This window comes from Musca vetustissima, unplaced genomic scaffold (assembly GCF_032173495.1).
Source record: "Musca vetustissima isolate MV318-11 ecotype Yass unplaced genomic scaffold, APGP_CSIRO_Mvet_v1 utg4882, whole genome shotgun sequence".
NCBI classification, from domain to species: domain Eukaryota; kingdom Metazoa; phylum Arthropoda; class Insecta; order Diptera; family Muscidae; genus Musca; species Musca vetustissima.
In genome coordinates this window covers 17,904-41,799 of record NW_026884661.1, presented here as the reverse complement: position 1 = coordinate 41,799, position 23,896 = coordinate 17,904, and the positions used below count along the sequence as shown (strand labels likewise).

Below are 23,896 nucleotides of genomic sequence, written 5' to 3'. Positions count from 1 at the left end.
TGAGTCGATTTACGCATGTCCATCCGTTCGTCGTATCATTCGATTTGGATGAAATTTGGCACAGTTCACTTATTTGGCCCAAGGACGAACTCTATTGAAATTGGAGAAAATCGGTTCAGATTTAGATATAGCTCCCATATATAGTTTCGTCCGATTTTATGTAAATGATACACCCAACTCCCAATATTTGTCCGATTGGGACAAAGTTTTGCACAGCCCACTGAATCAGGTCCCTGCTTACAGCACACTTGAGAAAAGCTTCAAGAACACACATTCCTACATATCAGCAATTCCACATTTACATCAATTAAAAAACAACATATGCAAAATTAAGTTCCCAATTAAAAATATTTTCTATCCATCATTTTCAATAGCACTACAGATTTCTAATCATTCAATCAATATTTTTTTTTCAAATCATATTTCATCCCTCCAAGGAGATTTGATTAATTATTCATATACATTTATCCTTCAAATTATGATAATCTATAGGCAGCATAGATGCTCACAAAATAATGACGACTGAGAATCAAACACTCATCATTGCTCGCACAATGTTAAAATACTTAAAACATTATAAAATTTCACAAAAAAAAAAATCTCCTTAATAATATTAATAATGTCATGCTGAAGGCCCTCTTTCCCACACAATAACAAAATGTGGGAGATGTAGCGCCATGAATCTTTTGCACTTGTGCGAAAATGAAGTGCTTTCAAAACAATGAATGAAGCTGGGATTTCATTAAATCACATTTGAAACGTGGCACACACATACTCTATATAGACATACATTCATTTTAACAATTTTCAATAGATATGGAATCAGCGCAATAATAGGCTGTAGATTTCCGTGTTGCTGGTGGTGCAGCAACAACAACAGTAACGCCATCACATTAATTTCCTATTCAATTAATGATATACAGTGCCAACCGGCCAGCCAAGCAACCGTATCAGCTACACTTCCCGGTAGTACAAAATGAAAAAATTCGCTGTTGCAAACATAAATTTACTGTGAAAAAAAATCACGCTGATGATGGGGATACCGATGCTACTACCCGGCTGATATTATTGACAATGATGTTGGTTTGTCGTAAATACTTCAAGTGTCAATTGCCAATATATATGTATGGGGTAATATGTACACAAACATATATATGTGTATGTATGCATTTAACCGTTTGAATTTGAAGATATGTTCAAACATTCTCAGTATTTCAAGTATGTTAGGTACAATTATTTTTTATAATGAGATTCACTTGAAAGTGGATTTTGATTGCCATCTCGCACATATGGTTTGAAAAAAATCTAAGGCATGTTTTTTTAGGAAACTCAGACATCGGGGAAAGGGGTTGAGAAGTTGATTTTGTTTTAAATATGCTATATATATATATATATATATATATGAATATAAATAGAATTATGGGAGTGGATTTTTTAAAATATTTTTCAAGGTATTTTCAAGATAGGCCTGGATTTGTTAAAAATATTTTCCCAAGGTCTAATGATAGGCGTGGATTTTTATACTCAAAACAACTATGTTGTCAGGGTATTATAGCTTTGTGCAGCCCCAAGAGTTTGTAACGCCGCGAAATATTGGTCCTAGACCCACCTTTAAGTATACCGATCGTCATATCTTGACTAGTTGAGTCGATGTACACATGTGTGTCCGTCCGTCTGTCCATTATAATTTGTAAACACGATACAGGCCTCAGTTATGTACTAATCTTCACAAAACTTTGCATGTAGGATGGGTTCTGCCCAATTAAGACCCCTATTGGTTTTGGTAAAGATCGGTTAATATTTAGGGGATGAAATGGACCAAATACTTATTTTTTGTCTGATTTTCTGGTTGCTCCAAAGCACTCAATTATGGCCCGAACATAGCGAAATTTTACATGGAGAAGGGGTTCGGGCAAAAGAATAAGAATGCCTGTTTGGATAAATATCGATCAATATTTAGCGATTTAAATTGACCCTGACTTTTATGTGAAAAATTACAAAATTTGTATTCTATGGCGTATATATTTACCCCTGAAGGATAGAGACCAGAGGAGTTGAGAATATATCCCAGAGGAATGGTTGACATTTAAATTGATACCAAATTGATATGAACTCGGATGTAGGAGATACACTTAAATATTTACAGGTGCTTACGTACTCATATATTATTTAGTAACCCATTAACACAAGAGGTCGGAAATATAACGCTGATTGCTCATTTCCATGAGGTTCCAATTATGGTCTAGGACAACGCCTATAATTTTGGGATGAAGTCAAAAACTTAATTTTTAGTAACCCATTAACACAAGAGGTCGGAAATATAGCGTTGATCGCTTTGAAAATTTCCATGAGGTTCCAATTATGAAGTCAAAAACTTAATTTTTTTTGAATCCACAATTATAAGCCGAACATCACAACACAACCCTCGGTGAGAGGAACCTCGACAAGTAAGTTAGAAGTTCTGTACTGAATATTAGTACTATTCGAAAAATATGTCAGTGCAAGGAAGAGGTGCTGTTGACCTCTTATCGGGCAAGAGGGTGCAGCTATCACGAAATATTGCCCAGGCTTGGAATAAACATTCGTGCTAGTTGTGTAGAGTTTCGTATGGTCGGCCCCGTCTGACTATACTGCTCCGCTCACTGGCTTAAAAATATTTTCCAAGGTCTAATCATAGGCGTTGATATTTAAAATTTTTTCTAGCGCTATAATAAGGCATGTATTTAATTAAATAATTTTTCAATGACTATAAAGAGGCATGTGTTTAATTAACCCTTTGAGCCCCGAATTTTTTCCACAATCTTAGAACAAATTTCTGTTCACAGATTTAATGCAACTATCCTAAATAGGATATGCACAACCTATTTTTAGATGAAATTGTATCCCACATCGTTCGTATTACAATTTTCCTCGAGACCATATTGCCTAAAGGTATACCGAGAGTGTTCGTATATTATGTGACACGCCTTAGATGTACAGAAAACTATTACAACAAACACATTATAATTTAATATTATTAAATAAACTGAGTTATATAGTTGTTTATTAATAGACAAACACACACATACACATTTATACACATACGTACATAATACACAAAGGACTAAAATATTTGCTCTTTCATTTCCGTTTCCTCTTGCACAACTCATAAATACAACAAGGACGATAGACAAACACAAATACACATTCTCCAACATGGCTGGCAACATTTCTTTGATGTCTTTGACGCACATGTGTATGCATGTTTATGTGTGCTTTTAGACTAGGTCATGTACGTATGTGAAAAGTAAAAATAGAAAAGAAAAAAACAACAACATAAGTGGGCGAAACCTGACTAAAAAAATTCAATTATGGTGGTAATGGTATTTAGTGAAAACCATTGGCGTTATCAAAGTTAGTTATTGCTGTTTTTGTTCATGTTGTTGTTGTTGATATATTGAAAAAGTTGTCTATTTTCTTGAAGAATATACAAAGTTTTAGTGGTTGTCTATGATAAATAAATATGCAACTTTGTAATTCATTACTGCTGCAAAGAGTTGTGAGGTGTCAAAACAATGTGATTGAAAGGTGGTTTGGTAAATACATAAAATTAATATTTTCTTAGACAATTTACCTAATAACTAACTAAATTTATTGGCAAATACATATTTGATATCAATTAATTTTTCTATTAAAAATCAATAAATAGGCGAGTTATTTATCCTTTTGAAATATGGATACATTGGGGCTTAAATGAAATCTTGAAATAATTTAAGATTATGGTTCTGAAGGGGGTTGATGAAAATTATTTTAAACATCCAAGCTTATGGTTCTGAAGGGGGTTGAAGAAAATTATTTTAAACATCCAAGCTTATGGTTCTGAAGGTCGTTGAGAAAAAAATATTTAAAATTACGTATTTATGGGTCAATAGATGGTGGAAAATATGATTTAAAACTCCACATTTATGGGTCAATAGGTGGTTGAAAAAATTTATTTAAAAAATCCACGCTTATGGGTCAATAGGTGGTTGAAAAAATTTATTTAAAAAAACCACGCTTATGGGTCAATAGGTGGTTGAAAAATTGTATTTAAAAAATCCATGCTTATGGGTCAATAGGTGGTTGAAAAATTGTATTTAAAAAATCCACGCTTATGGGTCAATAGGTGGTTGAAAAATTTTATTTAAAAAAATCCACGCTTATGGGTCAATAGATGGTTGTAAAAAAAAAATTATTTAAAAAATCCACGCTTATGGGTCAATAGGTGGTTGAAAAATTGTATTTAAAAAATCCACGCTTATGGGTCAGTAGGTGGTTAAAAAAAATTATTAAAAAAATCCACGCTTATGGGTCAATAGGTGGTTGAAAAAAATGTATTTAAAAAATCCACGCTTATGGGTCAATAGGTGGTTGAAAAAATTTATTTAAAAAATCCACGCTTATGGGTCAATAGGTGGTTGAAAAAAATTATTTAAAAAATCCACGCTTATGGGTCAAAAGGTATTTAAAAAATGTATTTAAAAAATCAACGTTTATGGGTCAATAGGTGGTTGAAAAATTTATTTGAAAAATCTACGTTTATGGGTCAATACGTGGTTGAAAAATTTTATTTAAAAAATCCACGCCTATGGATTATTTAAAAAATCCACGCCTATGGATTATTTAAAAAATCCACGCCTATGGATTATTTAAAAAATCCACGCTTATGGGTCAATAGGTGGTTGAAAAAATTTCTTTAAAAATCCACGCTTATCCACGTCCACGCTTATGGGTCAATAGGTGGTTGAATAAATATTTAAAAAATCCACGCTTATAGGTCAATAGGTGGTTGAAAAAAAATTAAAAAAATCCACGATTATGGGTCAATAGGTGGTTGAAAAAAAATATTTAAAAAAGTCCCACGCTCATGGGTCAATAGGTGGTTTAAATGAATTTAATATTCCTCACCTCTTTATTATTTTAATTTATATGTTCTTTTTAATTCAAATTTAAACGATTTTATATTCTACGAAAAAAAATTATAATAACAAATTCAAAGTTAAGCCTTTTAGCTTCTAGTATTAGCATTATGACCAAAAAGCTGTATTTTTTTGTGTCTATGTCACCAAAATGTTTAAATATTCATTCAGTCATCAATAACAAATTTTATGAAAAGCGTTGAAAAAAACATTTTTCGAATTTTAATTAAACCATTTATAATATAAGTGGTCGGTGATATGATAGATGCTAACTAATACGATGTGGAATACCCACACATACATATATGAAACAATTAATTATGGATTAAATTAAAAAAACAAAAACATACGCATATTTGCATTTATGAATTCAAACATTTATTAAAAACTTTAGAGTAGTTAAACATAAATATTTATTTAATATAGCTGTTAAAAACTTATCTAAATCTGACTGGAGGCTTGTTGATAAAATATATTATTAAAAAATTTAGAATATGATAAAAAATAAATGAATAAATAAAAAAGTAACAGTGGCTGTATAAATTACTAAACAAACTGTCAATTTAAATATTCATTTAACATGAATTTAATTGGATTGAAGTTTTGTGTTATTTTTTTGTGTATGTATTGTTTTGTATGCAAAATAAATAAACTAAACTTAAACAAATATTTGTATAGAAAATTTGATTTGGTGTTTGCTTTTTGATGAAGTTTTATTAACCCATTAAATGTTTTCATCAACTGCGGAAGGTGATTTTTTTAAAATTCTCAAGGGACATGAGCCAAAACAATGGACAACAGATATAAAAATAGTTTAATAAGTATCGCTAAAATAAAATAAAAACTTAATATATTTAAAAAACAATATTTTTAAATAATAATTATTTTCGGAAAAAATATTTTATCCACCACCCTTAAGCGTCAATAGGTGGTAGAAAAACATCTTTAAAAAATCCAAGCTTATGGGTCAATAGGTGATAGAAAAAAAATTATTTAACAAATCCACCCTTATAACATTTCATACATATTTGAAGAATATTTAATAAATATAAAACATATACAAAATTGTTTTTGTTATGTTTAAGAAATTTATTAAATGTTTTAAAAATCATTTAAATTGAAATATATATCTAAATATTTTTTAAAAATTAAAAAAATTTCTATAACTCTTCATAACATTGAGTGTAGAAACAAATGGGTTTCATACATAAGATCACTTCGCTGACATTTTTAATATTGTATGTCATATTATATACCGATCTATATATTATTTTCCCAATTTGTATAGATTTGCAAAACTTATAATTTCCTTGCACCATTAAATATTTTAAATACTAATTTTCTTATTGTTTATAGTAGTCAAAATCATATTCATATTTTTCGGATATAATTCCATGGAATCATGCGTAACCACCATCATGTTCATCTCCTTGACTATTGTTGATATTTTTGAATATATTTGGAAATTAATATTCTCTGCCATAACCACAACAATACAAATATTATGCTAATTAGAGATAAAATAAGGATGTCAAAATTTTCAAAGTTTTCACATATGTATGTATATAGAAAATGTTAACATCCTGTATACGTTCAGCTCATCACGAATTTCCTTTATTTGCATTAAACGAATTTCCTTTCGTCAAAAGTATAAACACAATTAGACATAGATATACGAGGAGTGTATGTGTGTTGTATTGAATGTTTTAGCAAAAGTTTGCATTGTTCTTAAACGAACACAGAATACACCACAAAATTATTCAAAATAAGATATTGTTATTTTTTTTTTCTCAGGGAACAAAACAAATGCCAAATTAAAATTCTATAAGGATTTTTTTATTTTCATAATAAATTAAATTTATATAAAATGTAACTCCTTTTACTCTCCTTATTATTTTTAATAATCTTGTTTAATCCAAAATATGATTTTTTTCCTAATTTCCTCTACCTTCATGATCAGATCATGGCATATAGTAATAAAATTTATTGCCTTTTGTATAATTGTGACATATTTACCAAAATTACATGTCAAAACTTATAAAACAAAATGTCAATCAAATGCACTCGTCGTTCTTTGTCACATGGTTGCAGATGTGTGTGAGTGTATGTGAAACTTTTCAAATATTGTAGGTATGCAAAAGGGATTCAATCAAATGCCTGTCAATGGGAAGACATTGGATAAGAGAGATAAATTGTTAAATTCCTGGAGAATAAAAATAAAAATTGTATTTGAGAGCCAAACGATATAGGTGGACATTGCCAAAACTGATGCCAGCTGCGAACTTTATGCAAATCTGTATTAGTTTATTTGACCTCCTCCATATTGACCGATACTGTTGACCCAGAACCCCATCTTCGTCTAAAATTTCATAAAATTTTGTAACTAAACGAAATTTATTCCTTTTTGGCGGTTCCTATGATTTCCGCTCACTGAAACATCTGAAACCAAATTACCAAACTTTGATAAGTTTTTTTTTTTTTTGAAAACGTTATATTTTTTAGCCGACATGATTTAAATAAGTTCATATGATAGCCATATATGTTGAAAATCGACTGAATCCTACCGATTATTGCTCCCAACATAATTTATATCTGTAGAAGCTGAATAAAACTCATTGAATAAAAACAATCGATTTTTTTGAAACGGAGAATGGGGGTGGTAAAACATCGACTCAGGGTCTAATTAACAGAATGAAAAATTAATAAGAAATGGTGACAACAATTTTAAAAGCATGCTCATTTCAGAGTCTCAGAGTTTCAAATGATGCAATTTGAAACAGTTTTTGGAGCCTTTTTTTATACAAATATGCCTAACCAAAATATTGATTTTAAGGGTCCAAGAAACAAGTCGACTGAATATCCGTTTGACTGGGCGTCACATGATAATTTTCTAGAGCAGTAATCGATTTATGCAAAATTGTCCTTGAAACGTAAATCAAATTCGAAGATAGAGAATATTGTTCAATATTTGTTGGTACCTGTCATAGGTGGATGGAAAAAATTCTGTAGAAAATCTACGATTATGGGACAATGGGTGCTGAACAAAATCCTTTACGAAATTCACGCTTATGGATCAATAGCTGGTTGAAAAAAAATCCTTAGAAAAGCCAAGGCTATCCATAGGAGGATGAAAAATCCGCACTTGTGGGTCAAAAGGTTGGTTGAAAAAAATTCTTTACGAAATTCACGCTTATGGATCAATAGGTGATTGAAGAAAAGTAATTAGAAAAGCCAAGGTTATCCATTGGTGTATGAAAAATCCACACTTATGGGTCAAAAAGTTGGTTAAAAAAAATATTTAACAAATCCATGCTTATGGGTCAATCAGTGGTCGAAAAAATTGTATTTAAATGATGAAAAAAATCCTTACAAATTCACGAATATGGGTCAATATGTGGTTGAAAAAATTTACCTAAAAAATCCACGCTTATGGGTCATTGGGTGTTTGAATTGTTTTTTTACAAAATCCACACTTATGGATTATTTTTTTTAATATCAAGCGAACGGACTATCCGATTTGAAAACTTCTTCCAACCTATTATCTTTACCAAGCCTAGATAGATGGAATCCATTGGTCCACTCCTTCTGGTATCTCTCCCACAAAGGATCAAAAATTTTCAATATTTTTAAATTAATATTGGGCGAATGGAATGATCGATGTGAACTAAGCCTTGCACAATCTATTATCTAGATCAAGTAGGAAGACGAGACCCAGTGGCCCAATCTTTCTGGTACCTCCCTCAAAAATTTGAATGTCCGCATTGAACCAAAACTTTTCACAACGTATTATATTTACCAACCCTACAATGACCCTTTGTGGCTCAATGTTGCCCACAGGCAACAAAATGTTTTAAAGCTTATATTTAATATGCAGCTAGTATATATATATTAGTTGGATTTCATATGTAAAGACCTGATTATGGACGACACGTATCAAAAGAAAAAAATCAAAATTGTGGTAAAGTTATGAGCTTTTCAATATAGAGAAGAGGGTAAATTTGTGTACAGTACTAATTTGGGTATACAGTCCAAATTATTTAAATCGCTTCGTATTCAAATTTTATGAATTCTGCCATCAGATTTATTTTTGATTCTTGTAAAAATTAAGATAGAGAGTTATTTAAAATGATTTTTCTGTCGATTTTAAATTTGGTTTTCTTGATATTGGACTTTAATTTTTCCGAAAGAATGTACTGTAACTCCCGAATGGAAGGATGTAGCGACGCCATATTTTGTGCATATCCTATTTAGGATAGTTTCATTAAATCTGTGAACAAAAATTTGTCCTAAAATAGCGGAAAACAATTTGGGGCTCAAAGGGTTAAGTAGGAAGATAGAACCCAATGGTCCACACCTTCTGGTACATCCCCACAAAGGGTCGACATTTTCAATATTTATAAATGGAATGGAATGTTCTGTCTTTACTAAGCCTAGATCAAGTCCGAAGATGGGACCCATTGGGCGCCTTAATCTGGTACCTCCCCCACAAATGGTCAACACTTTCAATATTTATAAATCCAATATTAGGCTATTATCTTTACAAGGTATAGATCATGTTCTCCCAAGAAAGGAATCTGGGTTCACTATTTTTCAGTTTGGATTTTGTCCCCAAAATTAGCTATTTGTAAAAAAGTCGAAAAAAAGAACTTTTCTTTATTTACAAAAAATCAAGACCACCACAACAGAACTTTGTGTATTTATTTTCTTCTTCTTTAAGTCTTCAAATACATGTATGCAAAGTTTTAAGTCTATAACAACACAGGTATATTTTGAACCGACTGGAACGGTTGAAAATCGTCGAAATTTGAAACTAAGAATTGGTGGGGACCAATTAAATCCAAATATCGGCATTGTAGATCAACCTAATTTTTCTAATATTTCATTAGTAAGTTTGAAAAGAAAAAACAAACTTATCATACAAAATAAAATAAGTCACTGCTGACCTGGAAAAAATAGTCAAAATATTAACTAAATAAGTTAATTTATTACTAATTATGTGATTGCTTTTATTTTTGGAAATATCATTATCAAGTTTTGAAAATTATTTAGCCTTGGAGGTATTGTATATTTCGTCTTCGAATCTTGACCCAGCATTTCTTGTTCCTCTCAAAATTATTTATTTTAGGTGATTTGGCTTAAATCAAGCAGGACTAAAATAATAGGAAAATCAGAGTTAAAATTATAATAACTGGACAGACATATGAAGACGCCAGACAGTTATTAATCATAGCCACAAGAGTCGATTTTTAAGAGAGGTATTTTTCAAGGAGCAAAGCTGGATAGAAGAAGGTTTTTAATATTTGCTGCAGGTGAAGAGAAAGTGTGGATTTTTAAAAGAATATTTTTTTATGAGAAAATTATCCGTAGTAAAAGGAATGTTACTTTTACTACGGATACTTACACCACAGTGCAACATTTTAATTTCCAACAAAATCAATCGTTACTACAATGATGTTGGTAAAAGTCGCCTCTGTGTGTGTGCGTTTTGTGTACTCTCAGTGCAATGACCATCAACTTCAACTTGCAACCAAAAATTCAATGTCCAGCACAACATCTACGTACATACATACATACATATATTGGGAAGCCATTAACTATGATGGACAGAGTCCATACAAAAGATGGAAATCAGTTAACATGAAAAGCAGTTCCAGCATGTATACAGGGTATCATCGTTTATACGAACATAACAACAAGAACGGTTTACCATCCCTTGTTTCCAATCGACTCCTTGATACGGGTCGAAAAACGTAATTCCTTTACAAGTACTCACTTACACACATATACATACTGGCAGAGATACACATACAATATAATATATCTTGACTGTTTACATGAAGTCAATTACAATTGACAGTGATCACTGACTGTTTGCTTCAGCTTCGGCTATCAGGGAAAAATGGTAATGCGTTAAGACACTGTAATGTGTAATTTATGTAGACCGATTGACTGGAGTTGGTGGCTTTGGAACCACGAAAATTTGTAGTCGTTCATTTTTTTTCTCCAAAAAACGCATATGGGTAGAAATGGTCGGTTGAATACAACCTCAGTTTTAACTAGGTATTTATTCCTAGGAAGTACTCACTTTCGTGTTGTTTGTGAGTGTTTATGTTTACCATGTAAATCGAGAAAATAAATTAACTGCCAATAGTTTTGTATGCTTTTTTGTCGATTTCCAATGTTGTTCATTTTAAATGGAAGAAAAGGCATGTCATCGACAGCCACACTTGTAGATAATTGAATTTCTATATTCCATTGAATATCTGTGGACATGTCTGTATAGCACACATAGTGTTTGACTATTGATTAAAATGTGATAAAGGGTAATTGTTGCTAATAGGACAACGACTTTTGATATTTGATTGATGTCTATTAAATATAAAATAAATATAAAAGAGTAAATAGGGGAACATTAAAATAAATAATTTTAGTAATAAATAATAATTCAAATTAATGTAGAGATAAGAAAACAAAGAAGCTCATATCAAAAAATAAAAAAAAATTAAACCTATATGATTTGTAACTTTTAAATCATTAGTTAACGAATTTAATTGAAACACATTTTGTTTGAGAGGAAAAATATGGTTGAAGTAGAAACACGGATCTGTTTGGAATTTCAGCCAAAATACTAATTCCTGTTCTCAGGCCTTAATGAATGCTCGTAAGGAAGAGACGATCGTCGAAATTCACGTGAAAACGACATTTCAAAAATGGGAATATGGGGGCAATTGACCTACATGAATATTTTTTTCCAGCAGAACATTTTCCAACAAGAAGGGTAGGTCCTCAGAGAACTCAAAATGTCGAATTAAAATCAATTCGGCCTGGAAAAATGTGACCTTAAACGTGGCGAGCCTTTATATTGAGACTATGTCAAAAAACCTAGAATTTTATTTACAAGAAGGTTTTCAACCATCTAAAAATCACTTGGGACCCTTTATGGGGTTTTGTCAAGATCTGGAACTAAACTGAAATTTGCTTTTTTTTCTCAAAGCAAGCAAAAATTGGGTAGGAAATGCGCCTAGGATCTTAAAAATAACAATTATGACTTGGAATCAAAATGTGGACTTTTATTGATAAATTTCTGTGAAAAGGAGAACTTTTACCTTCCATTTGACCATTTTCAGGAATTTTGCGGTTTATGGCAGAAATTGACCAACGTGGAAAATGTTCTCCAAGAAGTAATTTTAGCACATGAGAACCCAAAATGTCAATTATAATTAGATTGGAAAATGAGGCAGTTACATTGAAATTATACGAAATTAGAGGGATCTCTAAATATAAGGACTATATAAAAACTTGGATCTATATTGGCAATTTTTAAGAGTAATGCTGTGAAACCTCACATACACGAGAACATTTCCTGTTTTCAATTCGAAATTTTATACAGAATATATTAAGATTCGATGAATCAAGTTTTAATACAGAATACATAAGCATTTTTGGGGTGGACCTTGAACAAAAATATTCATTGAACAATCTACGCTTTGATGGAGCTAGAAAAAAATATCCTTTAAAAAATCTACCCTCTGATGGAAATTGAAAAAAAAAAAATATTCTTTAAAAAATCTACCCTCTGATGGAAATTGAAAAAAAATTCTTTAAAAAATATACGCTCTGATGGATCTTGAAAAAATATTCTTTAAAAAATATACGCTCTGATGGATCTTGAAAAAATATTCTTTAAAAAATATACGCTCTGATGGATCTTGAAAAAATATTCTTTAAAAAATCTACGCTCTAATGGACCTTGAAAAAAATATTCTTTAAAAAATCTACGCGCTGATGGACCTTGAAAAAAATATTGTTTAAATAATCTACGCCCTGATTGACCATGACAAAAAAATATTCTTAAAAAACCTCTGTAAGTCTTTCAAAAAAATGTCTTTATAAAATCTCGGTTCTGATAGCCCACGAAAAAAATTGATCTTCTAAAATTCGATATTTTGCGAGCTATTCGTGATAATCACTGCCAAAAATTGTATATCAAAATAATATTCTTATCTTATCTGCAGTTCAATCACGTATCACAACAACAAAAATTGTTGCATCAAACAAATCTATGTTGTCAACAGATAAACACCTGTTTTTTGCTAAAAACATTTATCCTGTGGTACTACTTAACCCTCGACAAGTGGTAGAGATTTCATCGTAGATATAATAATAGTTATGTAATATGTAAGACACAACCACAACACATACATATGCATGTATCACCATATCTACAACTAAAACAGCTCTTGTGCTCACTCATTAACGTGTAACATGACATTGCAACAAGAAGTGTGAACATTTTCATAGTAATTAGAATGTTGTCATAAAAAAAACTGAGGTGGAGAGGGAAAATGAGAGGAAAAAGAAAGCAAAAATTCAAACACTTTAGAAACGGCTATATGGAGTGGAAGCTTGGCATGTATTGCTGCTTCAATGAAACTTTATCTCAAGTATTTCGGTTGAGTAGATGATGATGACGATGCTGATGCTGACGACGCTGATGAAGAAAAAGAGACGAAACATTAAGTGGAATGATGTTTCGCAGCATTTAGTGCCACAGTAATGACAAAACGTTGAGCCAACGACAACAAAAAGAAAGACTTACTAATGAGGCACTTGTTGTACCCACCACTTTAATACTGATACACTTCACTAACTTCTACTTTGAGGACAGGGTCGCTGCTTTTCGAATACTGGTGAGGTGCGTACGGTAATATGGTAATATGTTAATTGATATAATTTATAGAATTTTAGAAATTATTTTACATCAAATATTTGCAACAAAAATTTGAACACTTTAGTGATGATTTGAAATTAACTGAATCTATGCTCTGATGAACCTTGAAACAATTTTTCTGTAAAAAATCTACTGTCTGATGGACAATGAAAAAAAAATTTTCTGCAAAAAATCTACTCTCTGACGGACCTTGAAAAATAAATATTCGGTAAAAAATCTACTCTCTGACGTACCTTGAAAATAAATATTCGGTAAAAAAATTACTCTCTTATGGACAATGAAAAAATATTCTGCAAAAAATCTACTCTCTGATGGACCTTCTGTTTGTCCTTTTCAAAAATATTCTTAGAAAAATCCACGCCTTCTGTTGGTCCTTTTCAAAAATATTCTTAGAAAAATCCACGCCTGCTGTTGGTCCTTTTCAAAAATATTCTGAGGAAAAATCCACGCCTTCTGTTGGTCATTTTCAAAAATATTCTTAGAAAAATCCACGCCTTCTGTTGGTCATTTTCAAAAATATTCTTAGAAAAATCCACGCCTGCTGTTGGTCCTTTTCAAAAATATTCTGAGGAAAAATCCACGCCTTCTGTTGGTCATTTTCAAAAATATTCTTAGAAAAATCCACGCCTTCTGTTGGTCATTTTCAAAAATATTCATAGGAAAAATCCACGCCTTCTGTTGGTCCTTTTCAAAAATATTCTTAGAAAAATCCACGCCTTCTGTTGGTCATTTTCAAAAATATTCTTAGGAAAAATCCACGCCTTCTGTTGGTCCTTTTCAAAAATATTCTTAGGAAAAATCCACGCCTTGTGTTGGTCCTTTTCAAAATTTCATAAAATATTCTTTAAAAAAGCTCGCTGTATAGACCTTTAAAAAATATTCCTTAAAAATTCTACGCTCAAATGGACTCTGTTGGTCCACCAAAAATATTATTCCACATTATAAAGTTATCTTCTTTTGCATTTCACTTGACGACATATTTAACTTTGAGGTTATATATATGTGAGCTGATTGGGAAGTATTTTATGTGGTATTTCGTCAAATTCCTCTTGGCAATATTATGATGAGGATGATGGGGAAAAAGTGTCAAGGTAAAGGAGTTTAATGTTGTATAAAATTTCAAACACTACCACCATCATAACTATACACACACAACACTTGATATTAAAAATAATTTCATATAAAAGAAAAACTACTTATACAAGTATATAAAAAATAAAAAAATAAGTATTAAAAATGCTGAAGAGCATGTACTTACTTGTATTCCTCCGTTTCATAGGTATGCAGCGGGCACGAGGAGAAACATTTGTGTTCATGCATCACTAAATGATGTTCACATGATGTACAATAATCGGGACGATCTTGACATGAACCACAATTAGCTTCACAGGGAACACAAGTTTTGTTGTCATAATCTGGAGCAACAAAAAAGAAAAGAAGAAGAATGAATAAACAATGAAGGAGCAGATTAAAAAATAAATAAATATGTACAGATGAAAGTTATTTTTTCTCCTTTTGTATTTTTCTCAGAGACTTTTCAACTTACTTTCATAATATCCTTCAGGGCAGACCTGCAGGCAAACAGCCAAGTCGGTTACATGCAAATGGGCTGGGGCACATGTTAAGCAGCTATCTTGGCCAGCGCCGGCACAGGTTTCACAAGATTCATGGCAAGGCCAGCAGACGCCACCTTGGTTGGGGAATGAACGTGGAGGACAGCGACTGACACAGGTGCTTTAAATAGAGAAAGGTATAAAAATTAAATTTTGAAAATATTTTTGAAATTTTCTGCAAAAAATACTCACTTATCTAAACGATAATGTTTACAGGCGACACACTGGGTCGGTCCCCGACCATAACAACCCTGCGAATCACATTCAGGATCACAATCATGTAATACCAATTTATTATTCGAATCGGCCATAACATTTTGTCGCTGGGGTGTGGGTATATTATGACCATCGACAGTGGTAACAGCCTGTTCCGGATTAGAACCAGCTCCGGTGTAGAGATTTTGGAAATTTAAAAAACTACTAAATTGATCGGTATTTATGGGTTGTCCGAGATCCGATTCCGTTGGAAATGTATATACCGGATCACGGATGGGTTGAGATACCAGATCACTCTTCAAACGCATTGGTTGTACAGCTGTGCCATAGAAAATCAATTGCCATTTCGATAGGATGCCAGGTTGATTGACACGACGGCGACCACCATTGATAATTTGCAACGTCCATCTACCCTCAGCCTTTTCACCCCAGAAATGGACACTCAAGAATGGCCAATCATCGAAATTCGATTTGATTATATCTCTGGGTCTCTCAAACAACAAAGTACTGGTCGTACCCATAGGCGAGGTAAGTAAAATACGTAAATTACCCCGAGGGAAGAAACGCAGAGTTATACGGCACTGTACATGTTCCAAATAACGTACTTCATTGATGGTTCCAGCACAACCATTAACATCCATATGAGTGGCCAAAGTGTAACCATAGGTCCCTTCGATTTTACGATCTTCATTATTTTCTCGAGATTTGCAAATATGTTGCGGCGGTACGGTAGTCCATTGTTCAGCCAATGAGACCATAGCTCCAGCATCCATTAGACCGTAACCGAATTTATGTGAATACTTGCGTTTAACACCATTCAACATCCAACCAGATTCCTTCTCCAAGGGTGCAGGGCGAGAGGTGTATACCACCAAATATTGCATATCACGCCAAGTTAAATTAGGGTTAGCTTCCAGAGCTAAGGCGCATATACCAGCAGCCAAGGGGGCGGAGGCCGAAGTACCAGTATGTTCAACGGTACAAATGTGATCGGGTCTCAGGCGGCCATCCATATCAACGGTAGCAACACTCTTATCGTGGCCGGGAGTTCCTGAACTGTATGTGGTGGCCAGAGTCGATGAACATTCTTCCAAATACCAGGGTTTGAAACTGAAAAGAGAAAAAAGAAGGAAATGAGTGAGTACTTGAAATATATGTACTAAATATTTCATATTACGGGTATTACGAACAAATCGGGGCAATGGAACCTAAGCGAAAAGAATATTTTTTTTTTAAATTCAAATTTGATTTTTTCAAGAATGAAGTATTAACACACCCGGGTTTTTAAAGAATATTTTTTCAAGGACCAGCACAAGGCGTGGATTTTTTAAAGAATATTTTTTCAAGGACCAGCACAAGGCGTGGATTTTTTAAAGAATATTTTTGAAAAGGAAAACACGAGGCGTTGATTTTTAAAGAATATTTTTGAAAATGAACAACACGAGACGTAGATTTTTTAAAGAATATTTTTGAAAAGGAACAACACGAGGCGTAGATTTTTTAAAGAATATTTTTGAAAAGGACCAACACAAGGCGTGGATTTTTTAAAGAATATTTTTGAAAAGGACTAACACAAGGCGTGGATTTTTTAAAGAATATTTTTGAAAAGGACTAACACAAGGCGTGGATTTTTTAAAGAATATTTTTGAAAAGGACTAACACAAGGCGTGGATTTTTTAAAGAATATTTTTGAAAAGGACTAACACAAGGCGTGGATTTTTTAAAGAATATTTTTGAAAAGGACTAACACAAGGCGTGGATTTTTTAAAGAATATTTTTGAAAAGGACTAACACAAGGCGTGGATTTTATAAAGAATATTTTTGAAAAGGACTAACACAAGGCGTGGATTTTATAAAGAATATTTTTGAAAAGGACTAACACAAGGCGTGGATTTTATAAAGAATATTTTTGAAAAGGACTAACACAAGGCGTGGATTTTATAAAGAATATTTTTGAAAAGGACCAGGCCAAGGACCATCACAAGGCGTGGATATTTTAAAGAATGTTTTTCAAGGACCAGCACAAGGCGTGGAGTTTTTAAAGAATGTTTTTAAAGGACCAGCACAAGGCGTGGCCTTTTTAAAGAATGTCTTTCAAGGACCAGCACAAGGCGTGGACTTTTTAAAGAAATTTTTTTCAGGTTCAACAGAGGCGTGGATTTTTAAGAAATATTTTCTCTAGGGCCAAGAGAAGACAGATTTCTGTTCTATAGGTCCAAGAGAAGACAGATTTCTGTTCTATAGGTCCAGGAGAAGACAGATTGAGAGAATATTTTTCAAGGGCCAAGAGAAAACATATTTTTGAAGGGTCAAGAGAAGATAGATTTTCAAACTAGTATTTTTTCAAGGGCCAAGAGAAGATAGATTTTCAAAGTAATTTTCTTCTTCTTCTTTTTTACGGGACATTTTATTCGAGGATCTCTAGACAAATAAGTAAACGTAATTAGATATCCAACCGAAATTTCAAATTAGTTAGGTCCAATCACATCGCTGGATCATAGGATCGCACAAATAGTTACACGTTGATAAAGGAATGGCTTATCAATAATAACTATTGGGTTTTCCGAGCCCCAGATGTGACAAGTTTGATTGTGGACATAGCCACAGAGTTGGTTATGGACCTCATCAATCAATCAGATTTTTTGATTAATATTTTTATGCGCCAAAATGTGGCACAGGGTATTATGTCTTTGTGTATATACTTGTAATGTAGAAATTTTGCACAGCTCAAGGCCCAAGGAGGAACCCTCTTGAAATTGGTGAAAATCGGCTGAGGTAGCTCCCACGTATAATTTCTGCAATCTCTCAAAGTTTGACAGATTGAGACGAAAATTACGCCTCATTTTGAAATTGAAACTCTATTATTAACCTATATATTTTTCAATAATTTTAAAATTTTTAAATGTTTTACTTCTATTTTTCAATTTAAAAATCCTTTCACATATATTTCCACAAAAAATAAGCATATTTTTGTGTGCACGCTCGAAGTTATTGCAGCTGTATTAATATTTGTACGAAATGAATATTTATTGGCTTTCAACAAATTAAATATGGTTTATATAAAAATGAATGCGAATGTGTGTGTGTGCGTTTTCGCCTATTAGGGGTTTTGTTGTTGTTAAAAGCTTTCACTTGAACATTATCGATTGCGGGTATAATTATTCATTAATTCTCGTAAGCGACCACCAAACGGCCACCCTACTGTTCTGTTGCTGGTTAATCATTTGGCCTGCCACATTATCATATTTTATTTGAATGCATTTTTGTTGTTGTTGTTGTTGTTTTGTTTTTGGTCCTGGCTTTATTTATTTATTTATTTTTATTTCAGTTCTGACATTGGCAATTTGGCTGAACATTAAGTGGGCCAAGAGATAATGAGCTGGATTATGTGGGAGTTTATAAGACTAGTAAGTGGATTTAAGTTGGTTGGTGTTTTTTGTTGTTGTTGTTGTTGCAATTTTAAATTGCATGTTTAACGACTTGTTAATAACCAACAAATGAAATAACATAAATACTATGTTGAATTTTTTATTGGTGTGAGCGAAAAAGATTAAATTAATTAAATCCAAGGTGGATTTGTGGATGTTGGGGGTGGAAATTAATTGAGGATATTTAAGGGTCAGATTCAATAATAAAGGTAGGCCCAATGAAAAATATAACACTTTCTTCACAAATTATTAGGAGAAGTTTAGAAATATTGTCTTTATATTCTCAGACAATTAAAAAAATTAAAAAATAAATGGCAAATCTCTATGTGCTTCTGCCCTAATAAAAATAAATGCCCTTATATTTTCAATTAATTAATATTTATTTTGTTTAATTTTTACTTACCCTCCTTGAGTAGCACTGGATATGGACAGGGTGAAAATCGAGTTGGTATAACCATCACAGTTACAGGAATCGGTATAACGTCCACCATTACCGGAAGCCCATACGAAAATTGAACCTTTACCCTGACGACCACTCGTCACACCATAAATAAATGCACGACGAGCCAATGGCCCAGGACCATCTACAGTCGAACCATCATCTTCAGGACCCCACGATGCACTGTAGATATCAATGTGTGATGGATTTAAACTTAACGCTTGAGCTTCGACGACATCATTCACCTTGCCATCCAACATACGAACACCTGAAATTAATGATAAATAATAAAAGGTGATTAATTATTGCGAAGATAAACTTATTAAATATAAATTAATTATTACTTATTAATATAATTGTTCTGCATATTTTGAATCTGAAACATGTGCTGAAAAAAGTTCCCCATGTTTTTGCATGGTATTAAGATCTGGTCTGATATTAGGAATTTTGAAAGGCCTACTTTTATTTTCGAACCAACAAAGTGTGTAAAATTTTCATGTTGGTTACTACAAAAAATTTCTAATATGGGTTCGCATTTCCGTAATATATAAAACGGGAAATTTGTGTATATTTCTAAAAAAACTTCTCATTTTGTGGAAATTTAAAGGTTTTAAAATTAATTTGGTATTTCTGGCTCTTAGGCATTAAATACCTTTTGAATTATAACAGTAATAAATTCGCTTTGTCGGAGCTATTCGAAGGTCCCAGATATAATTTACAAACTAAGTGACAATTTTGGGATATTGGAGGGCAAAATACTATCTGTCCTCATATAGTTGGGTGTAATTTGCCATTTCGAGTTCTCGGAAGGTGAAAATACCATCTTCATGATTTTTTCAATGTAGCCTTAAGTCCCAGCTGTATTTTACAAACATAAGATCTTTTGGAAGATATACAGGTTCGGCTCAGACCAAATTAAACCCGCTTATAACTGATAGTTACAGGATGATACTAGAGATAAGTAAATCGACTTTCGACTAATCGATTAATCGACTTTTTGTGCTAAAGTAAAGAAAATCGAAGTCAACTTTTGATCTTTGAGGAAATTTTGAAGATCGACTTTCGATTTTCTTTATAAATACTTGGTCTATTATCACAAAGCCCAAAAATTACTCATACCAGAACTGTATTTAATATATTAAAAACAATTTATATAAAAATCAAAATTTTAGTCGATTTTGCATAAGTCGGTAAAAGTCGAAAATCGATTTTGAACAGGTTTTACAAAATCGAAAGATCGTAAAGTCGACTTTTTAGTCAAAGACAAAAATCGAAAATTCTCGAAGTCGACTTTTGGGATCAACTACGTATCCCTAGATGAAACCCTGACCCAAAATGGTTAGTCGTTCGGAGGAAAAAATAGGTCTTACTTAATAAAAACCGGTGTTGCATTAAATTTCAATGCAGGACTAGAAATTTATTTTATAAGCCCCTAAAATTTTAACACATGCTCAAAATAGACTGAATGTTGACGTTCACTCTAATCGCTTCGTTCCAAGCGGACATATGCCATCAGCGAAGGAACTGTTAATAGCTAAGATATGGAAACATATTAGGTTGGGGAAAAATAAATCCATTATTTTTATACTATAGGACTTTATTTAACATGCTTCGGAATGTTCGATTTGGGCCAAATTTTGTTTTATGATTCGTTGTCATTTTAAAGGTAACTTCATAATGCCCCTCTTTCATAGAAGTCCTGTTCTCTATTTGAAAACAAACTCTAGTACTCCTAGGCAGTTTTACAATCCTCCCTAGATACCAATTTTTATCACTAAAAAAATTTCGCAATGCAAGAAAAATATGATAATCGCTTGGTACCAAGTCCGGACGGCGGATGCATTAAAATATCCCAACCAAGCTCCAGAAGTTTCTGGCGAGACACTGTAGATGTGTGTGGCCTAGCGTTGTCCCGGTAGAACACGATACCTCTCCTGTTGGCCAATTCTGATCAATTGCTATCTCCAAACGTCCAGTTGTTGAACGTAGAGATCAGAATTTAGCATTTGGCCATATGAAAGCAACTCATGATAAATAATTCCCTTCCAGTCCCACCAAATGCTTAACAGAACCTTCCTGGCTGTTAGTCCTGGTTAGGCCACCGTTTGAGGTGCTTCAGCGCTCTTTGACCACGATCGTTTTCGCACAGGGTTATCGTATGTGATGAATTTATCATCTCCAATCAGCATGAAAATTCGACCCTTCCTTTTTTCTGTTCATTGGTGTGGCACCCAAACATCGACGGTTTTTAGCTCCTGGGAGATGCTACGATTGCTAACATGCCGGTCAACTTCGATAATTTCTCGAATTTTATCGACATTTTCATAATGGATTTGTTTTTCCCCAACCTAATATAAATGTTCGTGGTTTTACCTTCTATCCTGCAACGATTCCCGTGATCAAAAGCAAGTTAACATTTTAAGTGTGGATATTATCCGGCCTATATAATATGTTGATTACAAAGAAACCTATATTTTTGTAGCATATGTTTCAGTTCCTTCATCCTGACATCAATCCTCATAATTGAGAAACTCATTCACCTGTCCCATGAACATTAAAGATCAACATTGGCTGGTTTACAATCTGTGTAATTTCTCCGCCATATTTTCATAATCCTAGTTTTCCGATCGCCAAATTGATATTGGTAATTTTGAAATTGAATTAATTTTACTTCATGTATAAAAAAAGAGATGATGCTGTAACTGCAAATCTAATCGAAGGGTTAATTTGATGAAGGGTTGAAGGTCGGGAAGCACAAGATTTCTTATGAAGATTATTAAGGTGTGAAATCATCTCCATCAGATTCTATAGGGGGTATATATATGAGAATATATCGTAAACTGTGACTGCAAAATCTGGTCAAATGTATGGCTATAGGAGGACTTTGATATCAGTATGGCTTCAGTTGATTTGTACTATTAACGTCGAATCGAATAGGATCGAATTAAACAAAAAACCGAAATTAAATGTTTTGAAACCCAATCTCCCTCAAACAAATCTCAGCTCCACAAGAGCAATGATATTTTAAAAAATACGATCGTGGTGCATCCAGAGATTGTCAATCATGGATCCATGGGAATGAGCCCGAAACAAAACAGAAATTGACTGTTCCAATGAAAGTTGTTCGCGGAAGAATCGCTTTGAAATAAAAGGTTGCTAGAATCGTATGAGTGACCTACCATATTTTTGAGTCGGCGGAGAGGATTCATTGCACACTATTACAATGCGAGTTTTTAAACATCGGCTTAAGTCATTGCCTACTCTCCCAAACATCGCGTTGATGTTGATTGATAATTATTGCCTCCCTGGTTTCGACATATATACATATATATATATATATATATATATATATATTACAGTTGTCCACTATATTACAGTTGTCTATATAATCGCATTTCAAACGATAACAATTCAGTATATCTATAATGTCAAATTTTTCTTCCAACTATTTTTAGAAGAGAATTAAATAAAACCTACTTGATAGCGATAGTGGTAGATAATGATTCTCACGGCTTAAATCAACCAAAAGATGCTATCTCTGATGTATATACATATCACCTCTTATTATATACATTAAACATGAAATTATTACAATTATTGAAACTCTTCAATTAGCTCTTAAATAGCTATTTATTATTCACAAGTAGCTCCTTCCGGATGGACAATGGATGAAAATAGCACTGAACACTCCTTTAGCGATGGATGTTGTGATAATATTTTAAAAATTCCTTTTATCTTCGATTTTTTTAACAACAACAAAATTCCACTCTGTTTAATGTCTTATTTATTATATTGACAGAGGATATTCTCTCGCCTGCTGCTGGTGGTGTGGTGTCCTGAAGTTATTCAATGAAATCTTATAAACCCACTTCAACAAAAGACAAAAATTGAGCACGAGAGAGGGAAAGGTAGCAAGAGATGTAGAACAAAAAAACAACACATGACTATAAGACATTCCCCGGGTATTGGAATTCTGCTTGTCATACCATAAATTTTCCTTTAAACAATCGATTCATCTTTTACAGTTAACTTCATGTATCGTATGAGTATGTGTGTCATACCAATACATTGGAAGAAAAAATGAGAGAGAAAAAAATCATAACAAACACCAAAGACTATTATCTGATGAAAGAATGTTTTTCATATGAAGTAAAGAATGTCTGTTGTTTTTCTTGTTTCGGCTTCTTCGATGTTTTTTCATCTCGTTGCTGTTGCTTGTTGTCGAAGGATGAACAGAACAGGAAAAAAACGAATATCCTTCATCAAGTCCAATGACAGTTTAAGTACTTTATGGGGTGTTGTTTGTTATTCCCTTAAGCGGTAAACTATAATGGAGGTGCGGCATCGTTGGCTTGTTGGAAATAAGAACAAAAAACCAGAACAGAGGTATGATATCTTGTGTGCTGGGAGTATTTTTTCTTTTAGTCCTTGTGCCAGTATTGTACTAAAATAATGGCATTTAATTTTCAATAATAAATGCTTGAGCATCCTTTGGTTGAGTTAAAAAGGTATATTTATATAGAAACTAAAAT

General features: G+C 32.7%; 1 protein-coding gene across 1 annotated transcript in view; it reads right to left on the bottom strand.

Annotated features, from left to right (window-relative positions):
• Nucleotides 1-23,896, bottom strand: part of LOC133331686 (furin-like protease 2) — a gene marked incomplete at its 3' end in the record, with an annotated part of 47,151 nt that overhangs the window by 11,892 nt on the left and 11,363 nt on the right. Inside the window, exons 2-5 of the mRNA XM_061540067.1 lie at nt 19,329-19,632; nt 15,474-16,607; nt 15,215-15,402; nt 14,927-15,083 (exon numbers count right to left, since the gene is read on the bottom strand). Coding sequence (XP_061396051.1) covers nt 14,927-15,083; nt 15,215-15,402; nt 15,474-16,607; nt 19,329-19,624 — 1,775 coding nt within the window. The remainder of the gene's footprint in view (nt 1-14,926; nt 15,084-15,214; nt 15,403-15,473; nt 16,608-19,328; nt 19,633-23,896) is intronic.